This window comes from Capra hircus, chromosome 7 (assembly GCF_001704415.2).
Source record: "Capra hircus breed San Clemente chromosome 7, ASM170441v1, whole genome shotgun sequence".
Lineage (NCBI taxonomy): Eukaryota > Metazoa > Chordata > Mammalia > Artiodactyla > Bovidae > Capra > Capra hircus.
The window spans coordinates 81,591,833-81,619,663 of NC_030814.1; the positions used below are offsets into that span (position 1 = coordinate 81,591,833).

The 27,831-nt window shown below is 42.8% G+C and overlaps 1 protein-coding gene across 4 annotated transcripts in view; it reads right to left on the reverse strand.

Moving 5' to 3' along the window:
• The window catches only part of ZNF608 (zinc finger protein 608), a 110,161-nt gene that overhangs the window by 54,575 nt on the left and 27,755 nt on the right, over window positions 1-27,831 (reverse strand). For all 4 annotated transcript variants that reach the window (XM_018050692.1, XM_013965358.2, XM_018050695.1 and 1 more), the window contains one exon: window positions 5,249-5,504. In XM_018050692.1, coding sequence (XP_017906181.1) covers window positions 5,249-5,504 — 256 coding nt within the window. The remainder of the gene's footprint in view (window positions 1-5,248; window positions 5,505-27,831) is intronic.

Here is a 27,831-nt window from a genome sequence, read left to right on the forward strand (position 1 = left end):
CACTATCTTTTTTGTGACTTGGGAGATGCAGAAAAAGCAGAATTTAAGAACATCTCTGATGGTTTAAAAGAGAATCATTTACTTCTCTAATTAAAACATTAATTCCCAAGATCACTTTTCTTTCTTCAGAAAACACACCGAACATCAGGTGAAGGTCCTGATGTAAACAAGCATTCTTCCTCTCACACTAGGTGTTTTCTCATAAAAGAAAAGAAAGTAAAGTCGCTCAGTCATGTCCGACTCTTTGCGACCCCATGGACTGTAGCCTACCAGGCTCCTCAGTCCATGGAATTTTCCAGGCAAGAATACTGGAGTGGGTTGCCATTTCCTTCCCCAGGAGATCTTCCCGACCCAGGGATTGAACCCGGGTCTCCCACAGATGCTTTACCATCTGAGCCACCAGGGAAGTCTCTTTTCTCAGATGTCATAATTTTTATTTCTATTATCCCCTCTGAAAACTCCCAGTGTTTTCTGAGTACAATCTTTCATTTGCTACTTTTATCAACTTTCCTTAATTCTTTGGGTTTCTGAACTATTTCAAAAATAACTCAGCAGACCACACAGAAATGAAGTCACAGTATCTGGCTTACGGGAGAAAGAAACTAAGGTCTGCCTCACTGTATTAATGACTTGGGATGAGTGATACACCAGCTAATTGTTCACTAAGCCCCTCAAAACCTCTGTGGGGTTCATGTTCAGGATCAAAGCCAGGCCTCTTTCTCATTAGCACAGGTATTAAACGGCTATGCTCACCGGCCACACTAGAGCATCCTGATAGGCATTATCCACCCTGTGAGGTACACGGGGCAGGTGTTTCTGTCCATTTCATACCTGAGAAAATGAGGCAATGATACATGTGACTTCCTTAAAGGGAAAAAGTCAAGCAGCGTGCAAAGGGCCAGGACATCCCCTCCATCCCCTGAGACAATGGTTCTCATAACTGTTTACACATTAGAAACCCCTGGAGAGAGTTGGAAAAAAATACCAGTGGCAGGTCACCAAATTGCCAGCCCAGACTAAGGAGATGCCAGGGCATCAGTGTGGTTTAAAAGCTCTCCAGGTGATTCACAGGCACAAAGTTGAGAACCACTGATCTATAACCTACAGATGTTTAAAAGGCCTTCACTGACAAATAACCAGTTTGCTTTCTCTCACTTCCTTTTCTTCAGGACAGAATGGCAGAGCCATGGTAAATGACAGTCATAACAATGAACAGTGGACCCAGCGGAACCAAGTATGTTCTCAGGGAGGGGGGAAAAAAAAAAGTAAGAAACAGGATTCAATAAGAATGAAAAGGAAAATACAGTCTTGAAATCTAAAAAAACTAAGCTCAACACACATGTATTTATACAAAATGCATACACACCATGTTTTCTTTGTCCCACCCGCCACACCAAAAGAGCAAATTTTCAAACAAATAACTATACATTGGCATGTGTGTCCCAAATGTCAGGAATGAAATGCTAAGGGAATTCTTTCTAACATCTGCGAGTGATTTTGTAGAATACATCATTGCTCCTATGCATTCACCTTAAAGAAGAAAGATCAGAGTAGAATAACTATACATCCAAATGAAGTAATAATTTTTCTCTCCTATTAAGCATGATCTGAAACCCACTAATTATTTCCAGAGGGAACTTCTCTCCTAACACTTTATTCCTGAGTAGAGTTTTTGGCAGTAACACAAGTGGGAAAGTCTGATTAAAAGAACCCTCCTCAAATGAAGAATTCCAAGCATAAGAAACCATAAGGTACCTAGTGGGGATGTCATATTTCAGCTTTGTTGCTCCTACTATCTTCCAATGAAATCACAGGGACACTTGATATTCCCCCAAAGACTGCAAATGGGGCCTTTTAAAATTTCTGGGACCTTAGAACAAGCATATACAAACGTCACACATGGGTGAATGCACATAAATTGGGGTTTGTGAAAAACACTACCAGTGATACAATATCTTCAAAATGAAAATACCAAGGAAGAGATTTTATTCAACTCAATCTATAACATTAGTCAAAGGCAACTGACAGTTTTACAAGTGCTCGACCTGAAGCTCTATTAGTGAAACCTAGTACTAGAAAAAACGAGGCTTACTTTCCCTTCACTTCTCCCCAAATCCATCTCTTTTAGCTCTGTCAAAGAACTGGCTCCAAATGTGTTTGTTCCGCTTCTCTCTTTGTTTTTCCCAAAAGGGAAAAATTAATGGTCAAGTGGGTTTAATTTTTAAATTGGTACAAGAGTTTTAAACACACTGTACCAAAAAAAAAAAAAAAGTGCAAATGGAATGCTCTTGAAAATAGTTACACATTAAACACACATCTTATGACCCAGGCCTCTACTAAGGCAAGTTCTTAAGTTCTATGGAGGTCAGAAGTTTAGTTTATTCAGCAAGAATAACTCTATTAACAGCTCCATCTCCTTCTTGTCACCACAGTAAACATCCACACATTCCAAATCCTGGAAAATGTGAGGCAATTCAGAGGACGCTGGAGCTGTGGAAGACTCCACTACTCTGCCTGAGAAACTTCTAAAACTATCTGTCTGTCATCTGAAGGAAGTCACCCACGGGGATTCAGGGATCCCAGAGGATCAGAGAAGGCACACTGAACTCAGGAGATGGATTTTCAGAGAACAGCAAGGAACTGGGGAGGCTTTATTCATATCACTTTTAAATAATAATGATGATGAAAGCCCTTTAAATGTATGTATGCCCAGAGCATCAGAATTTCTAATCAACATATATACTATTGTTTTCAAACACAGATTTTCTTTTTTCTAAATAATCCCATCTTTTACTAAAGTGAAAGTGAAGTCACTCAGTCGTGTCTGACTCTTTGCGACCCCATGGACTGTAGCCTACCAGGCTTCTCCGTCCATGGGATCTTCCAGGCAAGAACACCAGAGGCACTGGAGTGAGCTGCCATTTCCTTCCCCAGGGGATCTTCCCGACTCAGGGATCAAACCCAGGTCTCCTGCATTGCAGGCAGCCGCTTTACCCTCTGAGCCACCAGGGAAGCCCCTCTTTTACTGAAGGCCAAGGTTAAAAGTAAAAAAAATCAGCAGACTCCTAAGCAAAGTGAGAAGAAAAAGAAAAAAAAACTAAACTAAACTTAGAGCTGTTTCAGAACCACAAAAACCTTCTGGATTTTTAATCAGATTTCACAGCATCTACCATGTAGGAAGGTCACCCTGCAGGAACCTGTCCTATCCCACACTGAATGAAATAAATGAAATCACGACGCACTGTAAACTGACAGGCGCTAAGTCACAGCTAGGAAAATGGAAGACAGTGCTTCACCCTAAGGAGTCAGTTATCCAAGTACAAGACAATCTGACTTTCAACTTGATGTGAATTAATCCTTACTCTTTTTAAATCATTTTATACCTGAAAATCAGCACCTCCACTAATTAATCTTAACAATGTCTTGAAGTCTTTTCTACGTTTTCTCATGGAAATGCCAGTCTGAAGCCCTTATCCATCACTTCTCCTCTAGGAAAAAAATCGAAGGGAAGATGAACCGTGCACAACCCAGAGGCGACGAAGGAGAAGCGAGCTCCCCACGTGGACCCCCCTTGCACTGGGCGGGGTCTGAACAGACAAGCAACATGACCGAGGTTTAATTCCAGCTCCTCTGACACCGATCCCTCCCAGTGTGGTTGTGTAGTACTGAGTTAAGTGGCTTTCCAGTTTAAGGTACAAAGAGGGAGAAGGCGCAACACCTCCCACGTTTCTAAAACCAAGAGTAAATTTTAACTGTCAGTTCTATTTGAGCAAATAAGAGATCTCTCCGGATCTGCTGCTTTCATTCCCTCTCATGGCTGCTTCCTATAGAATTCAATCTTGATTTTTCCTTACTGATGCTATCTACCAAATTTTCTATCTAATGATGTAATCCATCCTACAAGAAGAGTAAATTCAATGTAATATGTAGAATTCAAAGATTTTCCTTAGAAGTTTTGTTTTTCCGTCTTGAAACAGCCTGAGCTATTTTTTGCCTACTCACAGTTATACTCACACCTGTCGCCTGATTTCCAGTCATTTTAATTCTCATTCCCTAGTTCAGCACCATTCTTAACTATTTTCTCCCAACCATTTCTTTCCCAACAATCACCCCCAATATATGGTCCTTTCCCATCCACTCAGCCTCTTCAGCATGTATTTTACTTCTTCTCCTTTGAGTTTCAGCCTCCAGTTCTCCCCCTTGATACAGAGGAATCTATTGATTTTGCATCTCAGGTCCTTCTTGCTACCTTTATCCTTGCTCTGGACTCCTCTCCTAAAAGACAATGATACTGATAAGGGTCATCTCCTCACTCTTTCCAATCTAGCTCAAAGGAAAAACGTTTTCCCTATGTTTTTCACTTTCCTTTGGTCCCTGGTGTACCCTGGGGCATGCTTCTTCCCTATGGCAGGAAGCACGCCAGAATGCAGCAGTGGAGCTCTCTCCTTCATAATTAGTTTGTGCTGATTACCTACTGGCCTCTGTCAAGGACACATATGAAACGTGCTATACGGGACGATCATGTACTATGAGGTGTGGCCAGCCGTGTCTGGATCCACTGTCAGTGCGACGCACATCTGATGTGCATTTCCAACAGGAATGGGCGATTCACCCAATCTCTCTCTCTTGCACCTTGGGTCTCATGACTAATGGACAGCACTTGCCAGAGGACCTGCTGAATTCGGGGACCAGGAAGGTGCTACGTCTCCAGCCACAGAAAAGAACTGACTGACTCAACTGGAGCTTACACCTTGGACCTTGGCTTCATTAGCTCTGAGCAACAACTGGCCACCGTCAAATCACAGTGATGGCCCTTGCTAAATGTAGGAACACTGGCTCCATTCAGAAGGTAAATATAAGTGTCAACAACATAAAAACAACCACCTCAAGACAGATCAGCTGGCAAACCAAGAACAAAATGAACTTGAGATCTGTTGCCCATTCTAATTTTCATGATACCTCCTAGGAGAAACAGTAACCTTCAGCCTGCTTCTCAGAGTCCTTCCAAGTTAAAGCACTTAGAGTGGAGAACCACTTAGACAGACACCAGACTGCTCCTGAATGAACGGAAAAGCAGCCATGAACAAAAAGAGAAACATAGCTCTTATTTCAACAAAAGTCAAGAGCGCATAGAAACCACTTTTCTTTTCTCTCTGAATACCACAAAGCAAATTCCCATTACAAGTAGACACAGAGACATCACAGGGAAGAGGACATGGGGGAATAGATAAAAATAAATTGTATTTACCTTCTTCTGTTTCATGCCACACGATCCCTTCCAAATTCACACTGGTTCCGGGTTCACAGGGCCCAAGACACTCTGGCTCTGTCACTACTCCAACTTCACACGTATTGACACCCACGGAACGAGTCCGAACCAAAAGCTGTTCAACCGGTGCTGCAATATTGGATGAAGATGGGGGAAAGTAGGAGGGCAGAAGCTGAGGCGTGAGACTGCTGGCGATCGGCGGCGGAGGCGCTGGCACTGTGAACAGGGGATCAACCTGAAAGATAGACAGGCTTACTGCAGTGGTGCTGCGTGCTTGGAGCGCTTCTCAATGCAAGCTGTTTGCATCACTTCCAGAACACATCACCAATCCAAATTCCATTTGCAATTATAATATGCTTTGAGTGTTTTAATGGTGCCAAAACACAAAGTAGAAGAGAAATAAGCATTTTCGTTTCTCATAACACACAAAGTAAACATTGGAGCTCTAGCTTCTTGGGTTACAGACTGGCCTTTGGGGTCCTTATAAATTCACCAATAGACAATCTTTAGCCTCAAAAGATGTGAAGGAAATATGCTTTGCAAAATGAAGACTATTTCCCACTTGTTATGAAACTGTATTTTCAACATAACATTTTCCAAAGGAGAAACTCCAATAAATATCCATATAGGCATCGCTGGACATTTAAGCATAAGAGATGGATTAAAATTGTTTTCAAAGTACTTTATAAACCATAATGAATTCAATCACTATTAAATAAATTAACTTACTCTGCCGAACATACAAAATCATAAACATGATTACACACACAGAAACACAGAAACTGGATATTATTAGCATGTATTAGGCATCAACTTTTAACTAAGTGTTCTGCTGCAAAGGTTGACAGCATTCATAGAAATGGAGAACTACCCATAAATGCATGTGCTCAACAGAATCTGAGCTCCTCTATGCACAAGTCCTTTAGTACTTCAACTTGTAAAGATCCCTGATGAGTTTGATCGCGACTCAGCAACTCTATGTTCAGGAAAGAGAAATGTCAGCCAAAACGAGACCCTATGGTGCAACTGCTCCCTTGCACCCCAATCCTGAGGACAAGAGCAAAGGTGTCTTTCACCACAAAATATGCAGGAGTCAGGCCATTAATGAAACCAAAAGCTACGTATGTACTGAGCAGGTAGGTCACCAACAGACTGATCCACTCCTTCCAACCACTGTAACAACTGTCATGACTGCTACAGAATAGCTCTGGCCCTGCTGACCGGTTGTCACATGTGAAAAAGCCAAACGCACAACATCTCTGCACAGGACTCCAGATCACCTGTGTCCTCAGGTTGCACAGAGATGTCACTGACATACAAGAGATGATGTCTTTATGTGTCTTATCAGCTGGGCTGACATAGGGGGTGTATAAAAAGGACACAGAGAAAGCTCTTCTGGTAAAATTCCATCTTAGTCTGTTCATATATTCTCAGTTAACATTTGTAAGAAATCAACATTTGATACAGACATAATAGTGCCTAGTCTTTGTTCTTTAAAACACACACACAGAGTGTTTTTCAAGAGAAGTCATATGAGGAAGTGTGCTCCTCCTTCAACAGCTGAAGCAGTCATCTGTGTGGGCTTCTTGTTCATATGACTGGAGGAACTATTTCTACAGTTTGCATTTCACTAAAATGATACAGCGACGTTCACTTGCCTGAGTGATCCAAGATGCGACAGAACAGCCCTTCATCCAACTGCACACTAAAGAAAGTTAATTTCCTGCTCTCCAAGCTGCCATAAAACTCCTTTTGCTCCATGCTTTTTATTGTTCTTCATTCTTGATCACAGAGCCCGAGAAAGGAAAGCATTTAACGGCCCCAAGCCCCAGATCTGGTGATTTATGCTTTTGTATAAATGCAGCTTAATGTGGATCAAAGTTCACACTGATAGTTTCTATTTTAAAACTGAGCTGACAAATGAAGAAAGGGGTTCAGAGGAAGACAATTTAAGGGAGGTGGGGGAAGCAAGTGCGACCCTGTAGTCTTTATTACAACTAAAGGATTGCATGCGACTGAAGTCACTCTCTAGAATTTAAAAGAGGACCAAAAAAAAAAACCAAAAAAAAAGACCAAAGAAAATTATAAACCAGCTACTGCACATTTTTTTGCATGATTCCCAACAAACTCTTAATTTGTATAGTTAGTTGTAAACTGACTGTAATTTGGTGCGACACATATAAACTGAAAAGACAAAATGGAACAACGTTCTCAAAATAGTCTTCATACCCTTGATCAACAGCATACATTAATTCTAAAAGAACAAGTACAGCTTTAGTTAGACAAACAAGAAGATTGAATAAAATAAAAGAGGTGAGGTGTCTTGGAGAGTACCAACTGTCTAATTGTGAAGCTTAGGAGGCCGTGGGAAAACATGTAGAGAAGAAGCTGTAGGGGGCTTTGGCCCCACCTCCCACACTAAGTAGGCCCATGACTTATGAGAGTCATTTAACCTCATTGAGGCCCATGTTCCTCAACTGGAAAATTTATTTTCTTGCCTTCTAACAGTGATGATGAATCCTATCACAACAGAATTTCTAGATTAAATCTCTATTTCAGTATAACTCTGCTTATGAATATATTTGCATGGAGATACATACACACTCACATACTCTTTAGGATATTTATGTAATTCCAAAGATACAGCGTCTAAAGAATCTAGATGGCTTGATGGGAGAGGCCATGGTATCCTAGGCCTACTGGCAAGTTAACTGTGTTTATTTCCATTAACACAATTTAAAAGCAATGAAAAGAGTTCAGCTGATGATATATATAGAAGGGACCCTGGAGCCCTGTGCACACTTGTTTTAAAATGAGAAAACTAAGATTCAGAGAAGTTTGACTATAAATATGAACAATAATCATAAACAGTTCCCCAATGTAATAACAGTCTAAAACGCTTAAACTTGATAGAACACTCAACAGGTTATATGGTTTTATAGGTTAAGCTCTTTGACTTAGACAAGTGAATTTCTCTTAAGTTTTTCCACTGAACTCGCTTCCTCAATGCAGCTCAAAATCCCCATTCCTTTAGGTCTCAATTATCATTATGAGAGTAGAAAAGCAAACTTTTCTCCCTTGGGATTTCAGGATTTGGAGTGGGAAACAAAGACCATCCATGAGGGATACCAAGGGCCGTCCTCTCCCAGAGCTTACCAACTGGAAAAGGGGTGGGGAATTACAGCCACTCTCAAAGGAGTTTTAGTTGGCAGGTATGCCAGTTTAAAAAAAAATTTTTTTTTTTTTTTGCCAACGCAAAAAATTAGGAAAAAGTCTGAATTTCTACTCTTGTAACATAATAACTGGATCATGTGCTATGCTGGGCCCACATTATTCATGGCATCAACTGACACGGCTGAGCTTCCCTCAGCCTGCAGTGACCTGCCCAGGCATAAGCCGCTGAGTTTGCATTTCCAGCTTTTTGAGACAACCACAGAATGTTCTAGCTAAGAGGTCATCTAACCCAGTTTGCTCATTCTAGAGAAAGCCAGGGCCCGTATCTGTGCAAGGGCAATAATTTATCTTTAGTGGCAGCCCAGGTGAACACAGAAGAACAGCATCCTCTAAGAATGACCTTTATAAAGGAGCTCAGCATACACTGGGAGGGAAAAGAGGGATGGGGGAGTTTGGTCATTTCTTTGTGCTAGTGAACACCCAGAGTGTGACGTGTTCTCCAAAAAAGAAATCGGTTCTTGTGTATTTCATGGTGCTTAATACACAGCCATGTGACGCTACACACAAGGCAGGGTTTTGAAAGTTGTTTTTGCCTTACACAAAAGGTCAACTTCCACTGTCCCCTCATTTCTCAGGTCATTCACTCCTACACTGAAACACAATTTCTTCACCCAGTGAGGCTCCTTAAGAACAGCAACAGTTCCTACAAGAGTATCTGGAGAGGAGGCAATGTACACTTGGACTTGGGTAGTGACAAACCTCAGGTTGTCCTGGTTCAAATCCTGACCCTGGAGGTACTTGCTTGTGCGGGATTCTGAGCAAATGACCTGGCTATTCTAAGGTTCAGTGTCCAGATCTAAGAAATGGGAGTAAGAATGATGATTATCTGCACGGGGTCGCAGTGAAGACTCAGTGAGATAACTCATGCCCAGTGAAAGCTTGGCATAGCACTTAGCTCAGTAAACAACGGCTTAGGAAAAGAAAAAAGAAAAAAAAAGTCCCTGGTCTGATATTACAGTTCTCTAACCCTGCACGCACTCTTACAAAGCTCCTTTTTATATCCTACTATGTTTAACATAAATCTATAATCCTCTCCAAATGCATGGTTAAGTGCGGTTAAAGTATTTTAAAAGTATGAGAAAAAGGGCTTAACCCTGAGAAGCTCAGCCTGAGGAAATACTGCTCCTTTCATACACTGGCATCTGGCAGTCGTCCACTGGCTTAATCCAGCCCCGTTTTACAGCAGGCCTTGATGAGTCCTTCACTTCTGCAGAATCTCCTTCCACTCATCTCTTGCTGGACCTCTTTTTTGTGTGTGCTATGCTCCCCTCAAAGTTTCCTTTTATTCACCTCAAATTGATCGCATGTCCACCCAACAAATAATTACTAACATACCTGCTGTGTGCCAGGGGCCACTAGCAAAAGAGTGGGCGACTGCAGCAATAGTCAAATGGCCACACAAATACAGCAAAAGTGCAAGCGTCGCTGCACCACGTCACGTAAGGGGCTACCCAGGGTGACCTGAGTGTGAAAACCAGCACGAAGAAGGCAGTGCGGGGCAGAGACTAGCCTCTGTAGCTGGAGTCCATGTCAACCTTTAGCAACAGAAGCCTGGGCAAGCTGCCTGATCTTTCTGGGACTAAGCAGCTTCATCTGTAAAACAGAAACAAGACCTGACTACTAAGGTGACTACCACCACCCAAGATCACGCAAAACGATGTTAGCCCAGGGCACGCGGTACGGAATAGCCCTCAATAAATAAATGCTCCTGCCATAGCCAATATGATTCTTATTATCACAAACATACCTGAGACCTGAACTGAAAAAGAAAATGCTAGGTGGCTTAGCCCTTTAAAAGCCAAATGCTAGGATTTGCTACTAAGAGTAGCAGTTATAAGCACCTTTCGGGAGGGACATTCCCTAAAAGAGTATTCCTACCACCTTCCATTTAAAAATCGGTGGGGAATTATTAGTCAAATGATACCAGTAACTGGAATAAAAGAGCAAGAGGGAGAACTGGCCGGTTTTAGCGAAGGTTCCTTTGTCAAAGCTCTTTTCTGTTATCCTGACGGGACACTGATGTAATCTACTAGAGTCTGAAAGAGGGAAGCAGCCATCTCCAGTGGAAGAAAAAAAAAGACCCATAAGTCTAACAGCTGGTGGTGGCAGCCTGTCAAACTGAGGAAAGTTAATGTCAAGAACAGACGCGCGGCAGTCTCTCACTGTTATTTTTGCATGATTATTCCCAGGTGTCGGTGCACACTGAGCGGTAGCCTGGCTATTTATTACTCGAGAGAGAGCCTAAGAGCATGGGAGTCGGAGAGAGAGGCCGGGAAGGAAAGGTTATTTACACAGATAGCGGCACACAGGGTGAGTAATCAGGCGACCAGGGGGCAAAAATAGTCTGCAGAGAGAGGTCCTGGCAGTATTTTCTCTGTTCACCTTATTTCAAGAGCTTCCCGAGTGCCGACGAGCAAGGAAGGCTCCAATGCTGGAGCGCGGCAGGCAGCAGCTTTGCACCATCGGGCACGGACTGTGGCCCCTGGTGATGGTTTCCAGGAGCTGGAAACTGACAACAAGTGAGGAAAGGTTGGCTGGGTAGGGCTCACCTGACAAAGGGACAGTCAGGTTGGCGTTACTGCGGGGACGGCTAGCACTGCCAGGAAGATGGGAAGCTCACCACCAGGAAACAGGCAAGCCTCAAGGAAAGATTCCTTCCTGTACCCCGGGGCAGTTCTGAACCTTCACTGGGGAACTTGCCTGGGTTTCTTCCATCTGTTGCTACAAATCTCCATGCTCATCTTGCTCTTAACCCCTCAATCCTGGGATTCTCAGGTCGCCAACAACCAGAGAGGGAATGGTGTTTTATTTTGTTCAGAGTCAATATTTTTACATTCTGTGAGCACACCAGGGCACGAATGCTTAATGCTCACGTTTTCTCCATATCCTGGTATTTGGCTGTTTTATGAGATTGCCCACAGTCACCTCTTTAATTTAAAAAGCATTAGACAGAGACGGCACTCCATGTAAGGGAAATCACAGCTCTTTAAAGGTGACCACTGGCGCAGTCCATCACTTTGCATTTTAACTATCCTTTCTGCCAGACATCGTTGCTTCATTAGTAAAGCAAAGGAAGCTTAAAAAATGGTTTCCTTAAGCACCCATCTTTTCCCCAAAATGATTCGTCAAGGGTGAATTTTCATCCTTGTCGGACAAAATCGGAACAACTGCATTTCAGTATTCCTAACTCTGTCTTTCCTACATGTAGTGCAGGCTTTTCCTTCTAGAAACCGTGATCAGGGCAAAGCACGCACTACAGCTTGCTGCCAAACAACAGGGGCAAACTCCTTCTAAGGGCCTACTGTACACCAGGCCCCAGATGTTTTCTATCTTCCCTGACACTCATAACATCCCCATTTTATAGAAACAGAAACTGAAGACCTCAGCGAATGAGCTACTTACCCAGAGAGCTGAAATTCCACGCCAAACCTCTCTGACTTCAAAGTCTGTGGGCTTTCTTGTAAAACTAGTAACACTATCAGTCACTACTGTTTAACACTTATTACACAGGAGGGATGATACTGTGCATTCTCTCATTCAGTCTTCACAAGGTTGTGACTGAAAGTACTTAACAGATGAGGAATAAGGAACTTAAACTGAAAAAGGTCACTTAGGGTCAGTGGCTGAGCCAGAATTTGAACCCACACTGATCAAACAGCAAAAGAAACTCTTCTCAATGTAAAAGAGAACACGAGGTAGAAAGAAACCTACCTCCCCAGGTAATTTCTGACCCTTTTCTGCGTGTTAGAAGCCATGCATCTGATTATTTTCTCAACTCATAGATCAGGAGGGTGCATCTTGGTGTGCCCAAGCAAATACCGCAATTCCTTCAGAAACCTCAACTACAAAACCTCGCAGAAACCATAGCTCAGGTTTTGTTTTGCTGTTGATACTGTTTTAAATCATCTGACTCCAAAAGCAACAGCTATATACAATGACTGGGAATCACACTATTATTTTCAGTTTCTCTTTCCTAGGTATAAAGACCAGAGACCAAATAAAAAGCCAAAGTTCTAGCTGCTCACACGCTTTTAAAGGCTTAGTCGCTGAATAGGTAGGGCTCAGCCTTGGGATGGACCAGGGCTCCAGTTCCAAGGCCAGTGGGGTCAAGATGGATGCTTCCATTCCCAACCAGGACTCCAGCCCTGCTAAAGTCACAGAATGCCCGCCCAGGCTCTCTGGGACACTGTGTGGGGGTGGTAATCAAGGGAAGGTGGCTGACTGTTCAGTGTATTATTCAAGAAGCAACTCCATGTGCAGAAAGGTGACAGGCTTCTAACACGCAGAAGCACAGACAGGCCAGCCACAAGTGTAAACTATATTTTAAACAAGTGACGATTTTTAACTTCATGCTCTAGCTGTGACAATTTTTCAAAGCAAAAGACAAGGAAGGCACTGAGTATAGAAAGACAGAGTATAATTAAACTACCCTGGACTTGGTGTCTAAAGCTTTCTGGTTGTCTTGAAGCCAAACCAAAATCTCCCCTAGAAGGCCCTCCCCCAGCTGCGTCAGGTTCCATGGGAAAACGAAGCTGTGGAGGTAGAGGGGACATAGGGACTCAACCTTGGGTACTTTCCACCAACCACAGCAGTTGTTACACACTCAGCCTCATCTATGTTCTTTGTGGGGGAAGGGAGGGGAACCATTCCTGTCTTATTCCTGAGCCACAGATTCTTCATCTGTTTTAAAACTGTCAGTGACACTACTCAGCAACCTAAGCATGCTTTAAATAGCAGTAAATGACCGGTGTTTTCCTATCTTGTTCATAAGGCCTCTCTGATTTCCTCTCATCCTGCCTACTTCCAAAGACACCTTAAAAAACAAGATTAAGCCACAAAGAAAGGAGGAGGTGGTAAAAGTACTTTAAAAAAAAAAAGTCTGTCTTCTTGGATTAATCCTTTTCCCTTTATTTTGTACAAAACTAAACCCCTGTGTATACCTCAGATATGCAGATGACACCACCCTTATGGCAGAAAGTGAAGAGGAACTAAAGAGCCTCTTCATGAAAGTGAAAGAGGAGAGTGAAAGAGTTGGAGTAAAGCTCAACATTCAGAAAACGAAGATCATGGCATCTGGTCCCATCACTTCATGGCAAATAGATGGGGAAACAGTGGAAACAGTGGCTGACTTTATTTTGGGGGGCTCCAAAATCACTGCAGATGGTGATTGCAGCCATGAAATTAAAAGACGCTTACTCCTTGGAAGGAAAGTTATTACCAACCTAGACAGCATATTAAAAAGCAGAGACATTACTTTGCCAACAAAGGTCCGTCTGGTCAAGGCTATGGTTTTTCCAGTGGTCATGTATGGATGTGAGAGTTGGACTGTGAAGAAAGCTGAGTGCCGAAGAATGGATGCTTTTGAAGTATGGTTTTGGAGAAGACACTTGAGAGTCCCTTGGACTGCAAGGAGATCCAACCAGTCCATTCTAAGGGAGATCAGTCCTGGGTGTTCATTGGAAGGACTGATGCTAAAGCTGAAACTCCAATACTTTGGCCACCTCATGTGAAGAGTTGACTCATTGGAAAAGACCCTGATGCTGGAAGAGATTGGGGGCTGGAAGAGATTGGGGGCAGGAAGAGAAGGGGATGACAGAGAATGAGATGGCTGAATGGCATCACTGACTCGATGAACATGAGTTTGAGTGAACTCTGGGAGTTGGTGATGGACAGGGAGGCCTGGTGTGCTGTGATTCATGGGGTCACAAAGAGTCGGACACAACTGAGTGACTGAACTGAACTGAAGAGATGCTGGGAAAGACTGAAGGCGGGAGAAGTGGACAACATAGGATGAGATGGTTGGATGGCATCACCGACTCAATGGACATAAGTTTGTGTAAGCTCTGGGTATTGGTGATGGACAAAGAAGCCTGGCATGCTGCAGTCCATGGGGTCGCAAAGAGTAGGACACGACTGTGCAACTGAACTGAACTGAAACCCCTGTAAAGTTCCACATCAATCCCATTTCTTGCAGTCAGATCTGGCCCTTGGTCCTGGAGAGTGAAATTTTTAAAAAAGAAGCCCAGAGGTAAAACTCTTGATTTTGCTTCATGTGGGTATACCTGCACCAGTGAGCAAATCAATTTCAAAACCCCTGATTATTGAGTATCTCTGCAGATAACCGGCCATTAAAGCATTGCCTGTCTTCGCATGACCCCAATTTCTCCTCGAAATTAATAAAAGGTTGTAGGTCTCTAATCCTCAACTATCTCAGGACACAGACATGATTCAATGAAGGGAGAAAGGAGGAGAAATGAAAGAAAGAAAAGCCTGTTGGGAGTGGGGGGGGATAATCACCTTATTCCTAGTGCTCTAACCAACAGCACTTCTTTATAGTAGAAAATCTCACCTGCAACTACCTTAAACATAGTCTTTTCAAGGAATATTCTAGACATTTAAACTATAAACACAATACATGCTGGTCATAACAAGTTCAACGGCAAGGAGTCAAACCTTATGAGAACTAAGATGCTTGATGGAAAGAGTCAAAGACCCTTTCCACAGCAGGGTGGGCCAGTTGTCACTTCTTGCCCCATATACTATTTTGGTACCATTCCCTCCCTGCAAAAACTAAAGACTACTCACATAAATTCAGGTCGAGGACACTCAGCATCAACCTCTTATCTCTCATCCTTCCTTTCATAACTCCCAAAAACTGTTTCAAAGGAGCCATCACTCTCTTAACGGAAGCTTTAAAATTTTAATTCCGTATCAAACCAAACAACTCAGTAAAGCTCTCCATAGCTCATCACAGAGATGGACAGTTACGGACAGAAAGAAATCATGAAGCTCCCCAGCCATCTTCATGCCCATCTTTAAGGACACCTTGGAGACACTTTTTTTTTTTTTCTTAACATTCATTCTTATTTTGGCTCTATGAAAAGGCAAGAGTGGGCTTTCTCATCGGATTCTGTAAACTAAAGAGACTAAATTCTTAAGAGGTAAGTTACCTCTCAAGGTCAGGAGTGGTGGCTCAGCGGTAAAGAATTTGCCTATCAGTGCTGGAGATGTAGGTTCGATCCCTGGGTCAGGAAGATTCCCTGAAGAAGGAAATGGCAACCTGCTCCAGTATCCTTGCCTGGAAAATTCCATGGACAGAGAAGTCTGGCGGGCCACAGTCCATGGGAGCCACAAAGATTCAGACATGACTAAGCACAACAGCACACAGCAAGCTCAAGAGGCAAACAGGAGGCCGCAGGCTATCCCATGAGGGCTGCTGTGCCCGCCACCAAGCTCCGTACCGTACCTCAAGCTTTCACAGTTCTCTTCTCAACAGTTTCCTACGTATGCATCCTTCCAGAAATTTTATCCATATAAAAAAATGCAGGGCGACGGGGAGGAGTCAGTTTTCATTTTATCGCCTCTGTGTCTGCATGGATTTTAGCATGAACATGTACTACTTTCACAGTTTTTAAAAAATTTTAATACAAAGATGCTAAGCCATTCCACTCAGAATAAAAGGAAACAAATGCTAACGCAGAAGGGAGAGGGCACGGGACTGAGACTATGATTTCAACTCCTCGTGTAGAGGTCCTGAAATTAACAAGCCAAGGCAGCGCTGGGACCAACTGCGTGGGAAGGGAGGTGGTGTATTGACCCCGTGTCCTCCGCTTTACAAGGGCTGCTGACTGAAGCTCCCTCACCATTGGGGAAATTGTTTCCTCATCTAAAACGTTTTTGCCAGGTGCTACCATTTGCCAAGTGTTTCTCCATGAGCCCTGGAGGGCCCTGGAGGCTGCGGGGGAGACTAGCGGTGGCCACAGAGCGGCTTGGGGTCAGCTTGGGTGGCCAGTCAGGTTCATCATGCGAGCGCCAGGGAGAGTGCAAGGTGGATCTGAAGGAACTGCAGGAGTAAGGCTGGGTAAGGGGGAGAGGCATGGACAGAGATGAGCCACGCTGGACAGTACAGTGAATGAAGGAGCTTAGGGGGTCAGGAGGAAGACAGAACATGAAGGCTGGAGAAACAGAGGGCTCATGAAGAGGCAGGACAGACTAAGAATGTTCTGGGATGACTGCTAAGGTAGAAGAGTGTGCTGAGGACATTAAAGCAGGGGCACGGGAGGATGGACAGTTTCTCTGGCAAAACCGCAGCTGTGGGAGAACAGATATGAGGCGGCTGCAACTAGAGGAAGGCAGGCGGGAAGAAGGGCAGCTGAAGCCACTGGAGTCCTCCACGGAAGAGGCGGCAGACGTGGTGGGGGTGGGGGAAGAGAGGAGTCTCAAATACCAGTCCCAGGTTTCCGTGTAAGCACGCGAGGGCATTGTTCCCTGGGATGGAGGGCATGGGTGGAGGGTGGTAGGGCGATGTCTATCATGCGGATGGACAGAATGGTGTAGAGCTCAAGAGAATTATCTAGACTAGGGAGGGGTCACCAGCAGAGAGAAAGCGGTGAAGCCAGCAGAGTGGAGAAGATGGCTCAGGGAACCTGTGCAAAGTATGAAGAGAAAGGGCAACAACATTTCTCGCTGACATCAGTGTGGAGTAAGAGAGCAGGAGGCGTGGCTGTTGCAGCTGCAGCAAACCAGTAGAGAGCTGAGTGACCACAACCAGGGCAGAGAGGCTCCAAGGCCACCGTGGTCTGGGGGAGTCTGGTGGCTGACACCACAGGGCAGTCAAGGCCCTCTGGGGAGCTGGTTGAGGGTCCCTCCCTTCCCTCTACCCACCAGAAGAGCAAGGCTGCGGGCTTTTTAAAGGAAAGCCCTGAATTTCACCCTGACAGCTACTGGCAGCCCCAGAGAGTAGCCGCTGCACCCTCTGGAACCTTCTGTTTCAATCCAAGTGAAGAAATAATGACTTTCACCGCTACTATTCAACATAGTTCTGGAAGTTTTGGCCACAGCAATCAGAGCAGAAAAAGAAATAAAAGGAATCCAAATTGGAAAAGAAGAAGTAAAACTCTCACTGTTTGCAGATGACATGATCCTCTACATGGAAAACCCTAAAGACTCCACCAGAAAATTACTAGAGCTCATCAATGAATATAGTAAAGTTGCAGGATATAAAATCAACACACAGAAATCCCTTGCATTCCTATACACGAATAATGAGAAAGTAGAAAAAGAAATTAAGGAAACAATTCCATTCACCATTGCAACGAAAAGAATAAAATACTTAGGAATATATCTACCTAAAGAAACTAAAGACCTATATATCGAAAACTATAAAACACTGATGAAAGAAATCAAAGAGGACACTAATAGATGGAGAAATATACCATGTTCATGGATCGGAAGAATCAATATAGTGAAAATGAGTATACTACCCAAAGCAATTTACAAATTCAATGCAATCCCTGTCAAGCTACCAGCCATATTTTTCACAGAACTAGAACAAATAATTTCAAGATTTGTATGGAAATACAAAAAACCTCGAATAGCCAAAGCAATCTTGAGAAAGAAGAATGGAACTGGAGGAATCAACTTGCCTGACTTCAGGCTCTACTACAAAGCCACAGTCATCAAGACAGTATGGTACTGGCACAAAGACAGACATATAGATCAATGGAACAAAATAGAAAGCCCAGAGATAAATCCACACACATATGGACACCTTATCTTTGACAAAGGAGGCAAGAATATACAATGGAGTAAAGACAATCTCTTTAACAAGTGGTGCTGGGAAAACTGGTCAACCACTTGTAAAAGAATGAAACTAGATCACTTTCTAACACCACACACAAAAATAAACTCAAAATGGATTAAAGATCTAAATGTGAGATCAGAAACTATAAAACTCCTAGAGGAGAACATAGGCAAAACACTCTCAGACATAAATCACAGCAGGATCCTCTATGATCCACCTCCCAGAATTCTGGAAATAAAAGCAAAAATAAACAAATGGGATCTAATTAAAATTAAAAGCTTCTGCACAACAAAGGAAACTATAAGCAAGGTGAAAAGACAGCCTTCTGAATGGGAGAAAATAATAGCAAATGAAGCAACTGACAAACAACTAATCTCAAAAATATACAAGCAACTTATGCAGCTCAATTCCAGAAAAATAAACGACCCAATCAAAAAATGGGCCAAAGAACTAAATAGACATTTCTCCAAAGAAGACATATGGATGGCTAACAAACACATGAAAAGATGCTCAACATCACTCATTATTAGAGAAATGCAAATCAAAACCACAATGAGGTACCACTTCACACCAGTCAGAATGGCTGCGATCCAAAAATCTGCAAGCAATAAATGCTGGAGAGGGTGTGGAGAAAAGGGAACCCTCCTACACTGTTGGTGGCAATGCAAACTAGTACAGCCACTATGGAGAACAGTGTGGAGATTCCTTAAAAAATTGCAAATAGAACTACCTTATGACCCAGCAATCCCACTTCTGGGCATACACACCGAGGAAACCAGAATTGAAAGAGACACATGTACCCCAATGTTCATCGCAGCACTGTTTATAATAGCCAGGACATGGAAACAACCTAGATGTCCATCAGCAGATGAATGGATAAGAAAGCTGTGGTACATATACACAATGGAGTATTACTCAGCCGTTAAGAAGAATTCATTTGAATCAGTTCTGATGAGATGGATGAAACTGGAGCCGATTATACAGAGTGAAGTAAGCCAGAAAGAAAAACACCAATACAGTATACTAACACATATATATGGAATTTAGAAAGATGGCAATGACAACCCTGTATGCAAGACAGGAAAAAAGACACAGATGTGTATAATGGACTTTTGGACTCAGAGGGAGAGGGAGAGGGTGGGATGATTTGGTAGAATGGGAATTCTAACATGTATACTGTCATGTAAGTATTGAATCGCCAGTCCATGTCTGACGTAGGGTGCAGCATGCTTGGGGCTGGTGCATGGGGATGACCCAGAGAGATGTTGTGGGGAGGGAGGTGGGAGGGGGGTTCATGTTTGGGAACGCATGTAAGAATTAAAGATTTTAAAATTTAAAAAATAAAAAATAAAAAAAAAAGAAATAATGACTCAACACCATGGCTGCAGCCACCTTTCTTCCATCAGATGACTTGATCCATGAGAACCCATATTCCCCACCGCCCCCCGCAAATGCCAGTTCCTGCAGCCCTTCCATGTCACCAGCAGCCAAGAAGGCAATGAGGCCTGCACTTGAGGAGACTATCACAGAACCAGTAGTCATCTGGAATATGCTTTTTCAGACTGCCTCCACCTGATGCTACCCTACCCAGAGTGATGTCCTACAGGGTCCAAGGCTCATTCCCTTGAGAATCGGTGCTGGACCCTAAATAGAGATAAACTCGCTCGTATTCCCTTCTATCTTCCTACACTGGTACCCTAAAGTCATGTCCCCCTCATTCTCTATGTTCCTGTTCCCAGCCTGCAAATCCCTATCCCCCACTTCCTCCCATGTGAATGCCTTGCCTTTCCAGTCTCCAGGGAGTGAGCCTCTACAAAGGGAAGAATATCAGCAGTTTACCCTGCTTGGGATGGCTTTGGTCCACAGTCTAGTTCAAGGGTCAGCAAACAAAGGCCACAGGGCCAAATCCGGCCCAACTGCCAATATCTTGTACACCTCGACAAGCTAAGCACGTTTTTTACAAATGATATTTTACAGTTTAATGATAGCAACCACCAACTCTGAACCCACAGTAAGTGAAACGTTATCACCACCCCCCATAAAAAGATAATTCCATTCTTCTACTCAGTAGACCTGTATTACAAACAAAGCGCACTCAATCACTATCGTTAGATTTTAATTTTTATCAACTGAAAACAGTCTGCAGAGACTGTTTCCTCTCCCTGGTCATATCAGGACCTACACACTACCCATGATACTGCATCTGGTTCCACAAAGTTAAACCATGTACTATGGACTCTTTACAGAAAAAGTTTGCTGGTCCCTGCTCTAGCTTAATGGGAAATGCTGATCCTTTAAGTAGCTCATTTAGGTTCACCAGTGGACTCTAATCAATGTTACCAGGGAGAGGAAGAGAGGATGGGATGGGGGGTGAGGGGTGTTGAAAAAGAGGAGGAAGGAAGAGAAAAAAGGAAGCAGGAAAAAGTATAGGAATACGATGAAGTAAGCACACAGATTCATTTATGAATGAGGCAAAAAGAAAAAAAAGATTAATGCACTACTACGCTTAGCTCTCCCACCAAAAATCAGGAATCACAGCCCACAAAAGAGACAGGAGGTATACTTCAATTCTAACTTAAGCAGTCATGACTTTAAAAACTCAATAAATATTTATTGAGTATCTCTCTATTATGACAGCTTGGCACTAATATAAGGAAAACCAAGACAGCTAAGATTCCTACCTAGACCGAGCTTACACACAAGTCAAGTTTTTTTTGAAATAACAACATTGTTGATAAATTATACCTCTCTATTCCTATAAGAATAGAGGAATGTTAAAAATCCCACATAACTGTAACATGATTTTGGTCATATTTTTAATCTTAAAAGCTAGGATATTTTAGCTTAAGTGAAAGTGAAGTCGCTCAGTCATGTCCGACTCTTTGCGACCTGTGGACTATAGCCCACCAAGCTCCTCTGTCTATGGGATTCTCCAGGCAAGAATACTGGAGTGGGTTGCCATTTCCTTCTCCAGGGGATCTTCCTGACCCAGGGATTGAACCCAGGTCTCCCACAATGCAGGCAGACGCTTTAACCTCTGCACCACCAGGGAAGCCCTTAAATAAAAGAATACAGTCTCTCAGAAAATCCCCTATAGAGACACAGAACTTCAGATCCAAGTATTAACATCAAAGATTTCAAGGGAGGAAAGGAAGCCAGGTTGAAAGAAGAAGGGGGAGGAGGCGGGAGAGGGGGGGCGAAAGGGGTGGCCTTACAGACGTCTCCTGCCACCTACAGATACCCAGGCATTATGGGACTTTTCCCTGGGCCTCCAGAGAAGGGAGGACTGGAACTCAGCCCTACCAGAAATCAGACCAGACGAGAACCAGAATTCGAGTTCTCTGCCAAGAGGAGGTGATCAGTTTCCAATCCTCAGCTCAGGCTGAGGGCCCTTCGACCAGATTCCTGCGTCCAGGACCGGGAGACTAGAAAAACAGGGAAGGATAGGAAGGGTTAAGGAGAGGAAAGAGAGTGGGAAGGGGAGAGAGGTCAATAAAGTCTCTTGTTCCTTACCGGTTGGGGCACTCTGGCCAGTTGTCCGCGTCAGGAGGAGACCAGGGACCAAAGGGTCCTAGTTGCGGCCGCTGGGTCTGGTCCATTGGCAGGCAAGCTGGCCCTGGAGTACCCCAAGTGGTCAGGATGTCAGTCTCAGAGAAGAAGAGTTCCCGCCAGAGTCGCCACTTGTTGCAGGAAGGAGGACCCCTTCCTTCCAGGGCCCGAAGCTGGGCTCTTGTCTAACACTCGGAAATGAATTGCCCGAGGAGACACATGTGCTGACAAAGCAAGAGATTTTATTGGGAAAGGGCACCCGGGTGGAGAGCAGTAGGGTAAGGGAACCCAGGAGAACTGCTCTGCCGCGTGCAACTTCCTCTTCAATGAATGAATGAGATGAAATTATCATTCTCAAATACATTTGATTGGGAGCTAGAAATGAACCAAGCAATCCCAGAAATCTGAGTTCTCTATGCAGAAGCCTAGTAATGAATGGTTCAACTAAGACTGTCGGTTCCAGAAGCTACTTCTCACAGAGTATCACAACAGACATGCCAAGCATCCCACTAACACTTCTGAACTCGGTAAGAGCTTGCGTATTACAGGTAAGTCTCTGTGTTTAACTCTCAGATCATTTACAAACTAGTAGCATCATCTTACGATTTCACTGAGCTCTGCTAAGCCTCAGTTTACTTACCTATAAAGCAGGAGTCATAGTATATAGTGTTACCAACTTGTATTTAATATAATGGACACATGAAATGAGGTCACTCAAATCAAGCCCTTATCATCCCCATCTTGTAGTAAGCCTGCACACAGTGTGAGTGGTCCCTGTCATCCTCACTCAGAGTTTCCATCAAAACCTCAAAAGCAATGTTTTCAGGACTTGTTCAATGTGTCATATGCCTAAACCAACACATTAAAAACATGCTCTTATGGTTTCTAGAAACCAAAGGATGGTTTTTCAAATAAAATGAAAAACTTCAAAATATCTGGAGATAAATCTATAGTTGAACATTTATAGTTACTTAAAAGCAGCTATATGATTTGATTTTACGGGGGAGGAACAATGATTTTTCCTCTTCCAGAAACTGGTGTCCTGGGAGGAATCTTAAGTCTAATAACGAAATCAGGATCAGTATTCACAAAATGGCATTAAGAATGCTTGCCTTAGCTATTTCACAGAGGGACTTCAAGAATCAAAATAAACTGAAAATGATCTCAAAAGAAAGCACACACATAAATAAGTATGGTCATCTATATATACTCACTAATCCAGTTACTCTCTAGCGTCAAAACGGGAATGAAGGCTAGTGGGTCAAGAGAGATAGGTTCACATTATCTTAGCACCTAACATCGGCATTTTCAGAATATTTAATTTTACTGTGTGTTTTATTTTTTCCTGTCAGACCCCGTTCTTCCCGTTTAGAAACACGGGACGGAGGGCATCTCATTGCCTCCTGCTAGTGCGCAGGATACTCCTGCACAGCCCACTGGCAGTGCCCACCAGCTCTGCTCTAGGACATGACTTCTCCTGGTTCTGTTCTTCACTTAATTCATATCCTGTGCTTGATCGGAGTATGCGAAATGCTGCTCTGACACTACTCAATTAGCATTTGTCTTTATAATGGTGCCCTTGCTTACTGCACATGTCACGTAGAGCAGCAGTTTAAGGGGCTCTGCGGGACTGGAGAAACCTTGCATTCAGCAGGCCTGTGTGCAGTTGGTAACAGAGAAGTTACATGCCTCATGAAGGCAGTCAGGAGACAGATCTGTAGGTTTGCTTCTCCACATTCTGACACCATGAGCTAAAGGCAACAAGGTTTAGGGGGTCTTGGTGTGCTAATGGACTTCCCAGGTGGCTCAGTGGGTAAAGCAATTGCCTACAACGCAGGAGAGAGACGCCAGAGATATGGCTTCGATTCCTGGGTTGGGAAGATCCCCTGGAGGAGGGCATGGCAACCCACTTCAGTCTTCTTGCCTGGAGAATCCCATGGACAGAGGAGCCTGGTGGGCTATAGTCCATAGGTCACAAAGAGTCGCCCACGACTGAAGCAACTGGGCACATGTGTTTTATTTCAGGATAGATTTCAGATGACTACAAGAAATTACTAGGACTAATTTTCAGAGGCAATTCACTCAATCTCATACCTATCAAATAATACCTGCTTTAAATCTTGTTCACATAGAACTATAAGGAATCAGTTTCAGAAAAAAAAAAAAAAAAAGGCACATTTTTAGTGGATATGAAGCCAGTGAATTCTTCTATGATGTATCCCCAAATAAATGATGGAGGACATGTACTATAACACAAGTATCAAACTATAAGTACTCTGTGGGCTATGGAGCTTTCCATATTTATATTAAAATGTATATTTCTAGTATGCTATCCCTTCATAGTACAGTAAATTTCAGTCAGTTGCTAAACACCTGCAAAGAGAGTTAGCATTAGACTAAGCTAAATTTAAATCTAGTTGATTTGAATTATGATTTAAATCATCAGTCAAGAAGAACTGGTATCTTTTTAAAATTAAAAAATGCATACTTATTTTTGCCATAATGGTAACAAGCATCATAAAACTCACAGGTAACATACATATACCACTTTTTAAAGAAGTTATTTAAATATGATATTAAAAAATTGTTTAAAATATTCTAATTATTTTAATTTTTAATATTACCATCCAGCTCTTACATATGCATACGTATTTCATATGCTCAAAGACAGACCCAATACCTCGTAATAGACTGTTTCACATTTTACAGCTACATTAGAAACTCTCATACTATTCCTTTATATATCAAAATTAAATGGAAGCATCCGTCTACATCACTGAACGACTATCTTCTCTAAGTTAATCATAAAATTTTTCCCGCAGTGCATTGAAATCTAATAATCATAGGGAACTCTCTAGCAGCCCGGTGGTTAGGACTCTGGCCTTCCACTGCACGGGGCACAGGACCGCTCCCTGATCAAGGAACTAAGATCCTGTACACCACGCAGAATGCACCCCCCACCCCAAAAAAGAAGAATTAGAAAATCTAATAACAAAACAACTTAGATTGCTGTTTAACTTTCATAAAAGGGCATTTTCCATAAAACAGATAGTCGACAAGAACCTGCTGTAGAGCGCAGGAAATTCTATTCAGTACTCTGTAATAGCCTATACGTGAAAAGAATCTGAAAAAGAATAGATAAATGTATAACAGAACCACTTTGCCGTACACCTGAAACACAACATAGTAAATCAACTATACTTCAGGATAAAACTTAAGAAAGAAAAAGGACATCTCCTTCAACCACAAATCATTTTACGATAAGCGGCCTTGGCTCTTTTTAAGTACCTTTGTTCTTCAATGCTGTGCCGATGTGCTAAGTCACTTCAGTCATGTCTGACTCTTTGAGACCCCAGGGACCGTAGCCTGCCAGGCTCCTCTGTCCATGGGGCTCTCCAGGCAAGAATACTGGAGTGGGTTGCCATACCCTTCTCCAGGGGATCTTTCCAACCCAGGGGTCGAACCCGAGTCTCCTGTGGCTCCTGCAAGGAAGGCAGATTCTTTACTGCTGACAAAAGTGAGGACTCAAGTGAGAAGCTAGAGAAAAGTTTTATGTATATAAAATATCAAACAGTATGTAAAAAGCACATCTGTCAAGCAGTTGCTTTAACCAACAACTTTAAATATCTTTTTCATAATAACTCTGAAGCACTCTGATATCTTATGTGACAGTTTTGTTTTGTTCTAATGGGATGGCGTTGGGGGAATCTGTTTCGGGTAGGCCTGGTACTGTGTGTTCTTCAGCCTTATATTCTAGAATTCTGGTAACTCTTTAAACTCTAACAATTTATTAACAAAACCTCTACTCCCAGTTTTTGCCACATAATTTTATTCTGAATACAAATGGTATAATCTGAAAAAATATTTAACCTCCTGACACACCATAACCGATATAAATGTCTCTCGAAAGCAATGTGGTTTTTAAGACCAGTTTTTAAAAATCCAGTTCTTAAAAATCACAATTATAAATATTCCTTTGAAATCTAATAATTGCTCTCAAAATTTAAGTGAAGATTAATTAAGTAATGTTTTAGCAAAAAGACTTTAAGGGGTTCTGGAATAACTCAGCCCCCCAAGGATATGCAAAACAATGGTAGAAATTAGTCTTTCTTTCTTTTTTTTAGTTTCACAGATGAGCAAAGTTAGCTCAAGGACACAGGAGTTTATAGCGAAATAAGGGTCCAAGTCTCAGCAGAGGTTCCTAATCTAGGCACCCGTTGTGTGCAACGTGCAACCCAGTTTCATCTCTGCAGAGCCCAGGGTTCTGAGCTGCAAGGGGGCTTTGGGAGTGTGTGTGTGGCCAGTGAATGTCTCCACACAGGCAGTGAAGGACAACAGATGGGACTCCTGTAGATGTTACCTCTTCCTCTCGTAAACCTTTTTGCTTTCTTGTACCCTTGTGCAGAGCGGGGTCACACTGCAAGGCTTGGGGTTAACACACATAGAGACAGTGAAGCCTCATAGTTCTAGAGAGCCAACCCCAGCCACGTCACAGTTTGAGACAGGCCCATATGCTGAAGACTTCCTCCCCAGCACCCCTTCCCTTCTCTTTCAGAGCGCTCCAAGTGGCATGGTCCCAATCCACGCACCTAAGCGTGAGTATCCAAGGCAAAAACACAACCTGGGACCCCCAACCTGTACCTCTTCCCACCAAGAGCAGGTAATCCTTCCCTGCCTATCAAAGTGCCTGGTTAGAGGATCAAACATGTTCTCTTTCACGTGCGTTAGGAAATCTAATATTTTGTCAAACAGAAATGAAAAATAAAGCTAATCTAAGCTGTCATAGAAATTGTGAGATGCCTCTGGCAGTTCTATCAAAGTATGGAGACACGTTGGGACTCTTTGAAGAAATGAAACTGCAGTTTATCAAGTGTGATTTATAAGCAACACTGATGTAGCTGGTAGATAACACTGCTGTCTAATCATTAGTAGTCAGACAACAGCCACGTGAACACATCAATTATGGGCCACGGCCAAAAGCCCTTGAGATCTTGGAGATTAACAGCCAATCCTCTGTTTTACAAGCTCACATCAAAAAGAATATTAATAAGAGGAGGGGCAATGTGAAAGCTTGTCAGAGTAATTCAGCCACTAAAACAAGGCATTTTTCCCCCTTCTCCTCTCTGTTGAATTGGCCCAAGGAAGTAGCTGGCATCAGCTATAAAGTGCAATGCTGCCAATTTCTTGGGAAATGTTTTTCACTAACATATGGGAACTTGTAAGGGTCTGCAAAACTGCTATTTGGTGAAGAAAGACAGGCAAGCCTTCATGTTCCTTTTTTAAATACTGGTATAAAACAAACAGGGTCATTATGGTATTAGTGAATTATTTTTAAATTAATATGCACAGAGAAGTAGCCATTGACTTTCACTCTACCCAAACTATCAGAAATTTTGTAAAACCTCACATCATTCTTTGACTTCCACCAGTCAACAGAATTTAATTGAGTAATGACTAGTAACTACTCTGCACATTAATGAGTTTCTTCAAATCAACATGGCCCTTTCCAAAGTAGGACAAAAATAAAATAATGTGTGGCCTCTTAAGTACTTAAATTCCTTCTTTCCAACCATCTCAGGAAGACAGATACAAACCCCACTGATATTTCCACAGTTAGAAATTAAGCCAGCTCTCACAACCCACACATAGAAAGCATTTGCCAAAATATATGCCACAGGCACAGCATATTTTTCACTTATATTGTTGTTAACATACGCACCAGTGAGGACTGCTACTTTCTTGCAAATGATCAGGTTAAACCAAATAGCTGGCAACTAAGGGTTTAGTGGGGTTTTGCAACACCAGCCACGCTACAGAATACATGGCCTGGGTTTCCCCTGCTACTGAGCGATCTGTTTGCATTTTTATTTATAAAACACTCTATACTTACAGAGAGTGTTCCTAATATTTCATTTGCTGCTCATCATTTCAAACTCAGCATAGGGTGGTAGGAAAAATCATCGAGGGAGAAAAAAGCAGCATGGGGTTCTTGTCACTTGTCAGCAGTCAAGCTGTTTGGCCCCCAAGTAAGTTACTGAACTCAAAGCCTTGCTGACAAGCAATTGTTAAATCAAAGATTCTTTACCTTGGGTTCAAAGACTTGATGGAGTCTGGGAAACCCTGTAATTACAGAAGCAAAGGTTTATGTTTGCACATAGGTGCACTTTCTCCTCCTTTTCTTTTGCCTGGGGAGAGA